General features: G+C 47.7%; 1 protein-coding gene across 1 annotated transcript in view; it reads left to right on the top strand.

Annotated features, from left to right (window-relative positions):
* Nucleotides 1-407: 407 nt before the first annotated feature.
* Nucleotides 408-3,970, top strand: part of LOC104511794 (WD repeat-containing protein 93-like) — a gene marked incomplete at its 3' end in the record, with an annotated part of 6,045 nt that continues 2,482 nt past the window's right edge. Inside the window, exons 1-5 of the mRNA XM_010154541.1 lie at nt 408-671; nt 1,500-1,695; nt 2,344-2,408; nt 2,651-2,729; nt 3,592-3,719. Of these exons, the coding sequence (XP_010152843.1) occupies nt 408-671; nt 1,500-1,695; nt 2,344-2,408; nt 2,651-2,729; nt 3,592-3,719 (732 nt within the window). The remainder of the gene's footprint in view (nt 672-1,499; nt 1,696-2,343; nt 2,409-2,650; nt 2,730-3,591; nt 3,720-3,970) is intronic.

The raw sequence follows: 3,970 nt of genomic DNA, 5'->3' as shown, positions 1-3,970 counted from the left end.
TTGTGGGGGTTTTATCCAGGCCGAATAAGTCTTTGAATGCAGAAAGAGCTAACATTGAATGCTTTGTCATGATTCTTACACAAACTCATGTCAAAGCTTTTACACTCCCGTTTTCTGTAGGCAGCCTACCCATGTCTGTCTGGCCGGTGTTCCAAGAGCAGGACAAAACCCCTGAGTAACGGAGACAAGTAGAAATGAGCTGTATAGTACAGGGTTGCTCTGACTGTCTATACTGAAAGGACACTTCCCTGCCCAGCCCCCTCCCCTTTCCCCCTTAGAGGTCATTAATCATCTCTTTCTTTTCCCCCATTACCTCATGAAAGTTGATATTGCATGATTCTTCGTTCTTCTCCATCTACTGTGATTCCTGCATCTGTGGTGTGTTTTGCATCTGGAAGGGCAGAACCATGTCTGTGTATAACTGGAAGCATCCCCTGGAGATTCCTCCACCATCTGAAAAGGACTGGCTAAAGGAAGACGAGGAAGATTTCTTCCTGCAGGATCCCGATCAAAAGCGTGATGCGTTGCCTCAGCCCTTCAGGATGGTCAACAAACTGGTGAGGCTGGTTTTTGAGAATGCTATGGAAATCATTGAAAGAAAGGAGATGCTCCGAGAAGCACAAACACTAAAGATCCAGCCCACAAAAGTCTTTCCTACAGCTGAATTCCAGGTACAGAATCCCTCAGAGCAGAGAGAATGTTAATAACCATAGCATTGTTTTCTAGAGAATATCCATTCAGTTGATTTTACATTCTTCTGTTCATCACCTTCCTGAGAATCCACCACCATCTCACTGATTCCCTTCAAAAGGCTGCAGCTTCTAAGCTTGTCTGACAGGTTCTGCTTCCCACTCATCTATCACACCTCTCGGAAAAGAGAGCAGCAGATATTAAACAGCCCTAAATTCACCTTCTGCTTCTCAGGCTGGCTCCACCCTTGCTTGCAGAAGAGAAAGTAATTAGTCAGTTGCTTATAAATGGACAAACTCAGCTTTGTGTTGTGGTGAATACCCTGCCGGGAGTGGTGTGAGCAGAAGGGCAGTGCTGCCTTCCCCATCCCTACGGGGAGGTATGCAGGAGGACACGCTGGTGTCGGCTGGTGTTCTGTGATTGCCCAGAGGAGCTCAGCATCCCATCACAGCTCTGTGTTAGCTGAGTTCTTGGCCTTTAAAGCTCCTTCTGCTTATCCTAAGGGGGAATGGTGTTCTGTGATTGCCCACAGGAGCTCAGCATCCCATCACAGCTCTGTGTTAGCTGAGTTCTAACTGAAGGGGGAAGGTGGGAGCAAATTTTCTACTTTCCAACACAGAACAATCTCTGTGACAGAGGTGTGCGCCCCTCCCTTGCCCTTCCGATGAAAGCTCATGCAGAAAAAATCCCCAGTAGAATAGATCAGCGCTTTCTGCTGGTGAGAGGCTAAGAGTATACCACTAGTTTGGCTGGTGTATCTGCCACCGGGGAAGCAGTTGGGTACACTCATCTTTTCCCTTTCTTGGTAGGTAACTGGAAGAATCAATTGCCTTGCAGTGTCTGGAAAATACGTCTTTGTCGGTCTGTCCGTGGGTCTGGCTGCCTTCAGGGTGTCTGACTGTAAGGAGATCTGTGCTTGGGATGCAGTCAAGATGGAGATTTGTGCCATCCACGCTTCGGATTTGGGGAATGAGCGCTATGTCCTCCTTGCTGTGGATGAAATGGGTTAGTGTGACATGGATTTCCTTGACCTAGCTGAGGATGGTCGTGCTCTGGAGCTGAAGAGTTGGCAGCTGCACTATGGAAGCGCGCTAAATCAGGAGGCACATTGGAATGGCTGACAGGTTTCCTAGAAAGCCCTGCAAAGAGGGCATTTGATAACAAGTTGTAGGGTGACAGAGCGGCCCAAGGGCCTTGTGATTAGTAGAGGGTGTGGGTTTGGTGTCCTCTCTGGAGCAGTAAAGGCAGATGCAGGGCTGAGAGCAAAGAGCAGAAGATTGGATGAACACCTTGGACCAGACAGAAGGAACCATTGCAAGGTACGGCCTCCGGCTGTGCTTTGTTTCAGCACCTGTAATTGTGCAGCCCTGTTGTGCAGCTCAGTATGTTGATTTGTCTGAAACCCATCAATTCTGGTGGAGATACTATTTAAACTGGCTTATCCATCTCTATGTACAATCAAGTGTTTGTTGGTGCTGGCATAAGGAAGCCGGCAAAAGTTTAGTGCTGGAAGCAGTGGGATATTCTTCCTTGAGCCCAGGAAAATAATGTAGTCCAGTCCCTCTCCTGCACATGTTGTAACAGCCAAGAGCATGGCTACCATCTGTTCACTTTTCTCCTCCTCCTCCTGTTACTTTTGCATTTCTATTCCAGGGCTTGTCTGGCTCTTCTGCTTTCACGAGGAAAGCTTCCTACTCGTTAAAATCCTAAATGAAATGGTAAGTATTGAATTAATTCCATAGTCATTGGGCAAAGGCTGGTAAGTAATCAATCATGAGGAGTACTAATTGCCCTCAGGAATTTCTGTCATGGGCAGCAGCACTCCAAGAGTGCTGCCCAATATTTATTCCTGTTCTTCCAACAATCTGTCTGGCCTTCACACTTTCGAGAATTGTGTGAGGCCATGGAGCTCTGTGAATCGGTGATCTTGCTTTGATGCCAGCCTGTTTTTCTCTGGCAGGAGGATATCAGCAAGCAAAGTACTTGTGTGGAGGTGGTGCTGTCCCCAGGAGGCGATTACGCAGGAGTCCTGCTGCAAGGCAAGTGCAGGAACACGGTGTGTTGCGTGACGGCTGTTGTGTTCTAGCAGAGAGGCCAGCAGCAATGCTTTGAAAACACTCAAAGTGGTCTGGGTTCCCAGGAATCCTGTTTCTAACCCTCCCAGTCTCTCCTCCAGCTTAAGAGAGCTGCTCCTGCCACTCTTGGTCTCCTCCAAAAGGCTTGGTGTGGATCAGGACTCATCTGAAAAGTGAGCTGTCTGGAACTGGTTAATGCAGTTCCCAGCTCATGGAACGTGCTGTGAAAGCAGGTTTCCTGCTCCTATCCAGAAGTATCAAACTCGGTTATTCCTCTGGTTTGCCATGGCTCACTGTTTCACTGGGAATATGTACACCTGAGGAATTTTCTTTGCAGACATAAGCCAGACAGCATAGGGACAGTCTCTAAAAACACTACAACACACTCCTTGCTACAACATTCTTCTGCTTCTTGGCAGCTGCCTTTGTCAACCCATTTGCTGCTAGCTGGTTTTCTGTACCCCTTTTTGCTGGAATCTGCCTGGACATACACTGAGAACGAGATACGTAGCATCCACAGAGAACCAGTATGAGACCACATCTCACTTTCTACTTTACCTCAGAGGCTACAGGTCAAATTCTTTGAGTAGCTTCATAGAATTTGGTGGATGTTGGACCTCAAGGACTTGAACTAGAGGCTGAGATGTCAGTCTCAGTCAAGCATGTGAAAAATGGGAGGAGAGGTGGGCTGCGTTGGGTTCAATGGGATTTTATATTTCAAAAAAATACCCAAATCTAGTTTTAAGGATATAAGATAACAGAGGCTGCTTGCTTGAAAGACCTTTTCGCCTAATTTCCAGTTGCTCAATGTGGTTTCCCAATGCAGACAGCACAAAAGCTTGGCTGGAGGTACACCGATTGCCTAAGGATTCCTGGCTGAAGGAGATGGAAAAGAACCCAGGAGCTGCAGCAGGGCTAGCTTGCAGGGTGAGGAGGTCAAGTTGGACATCTGCGGTACAGAACAGTTCCATCTCGCACTGTGCTATTTTTTTCTTTTACGCTTCTGCCTACAGGTCTCTCCCCAAGCCTCGGTCCTGCAGACAGTGATAGCAAGATACAGGCTGAACAAGTCTGTCAGCCCAGGGGGATGGAGTGTTATGTTCCTACATCTGCTACAGCTGCCCATCCCACATTTCACAAGGCCTTTTTGTTATTGGGACATGTTTACTCTCCCAAGACAGGCTTTCCAATGAGGTTCCCTTGGT

Source organism: Eurypyga helias, unplaced genomic scaffold (assembly GCF_000690775.1).
Source record: "Eurypyga helias isolate BGI_N326 unplaced genomic scaffold, ASM69077v1 scaffold27986, whole genome shotgun sequence".
In the NCBI taxonomy this organism is placed as follows: Eukaryota; Metazoa; Chordata; class Aves; order Eurypygiformes; family Eurypygidae; genus Eurypyga; species Eurypyga helias.
This window is presented reverse-complemented; position numbering and strand designations above follow the sequence as displayed.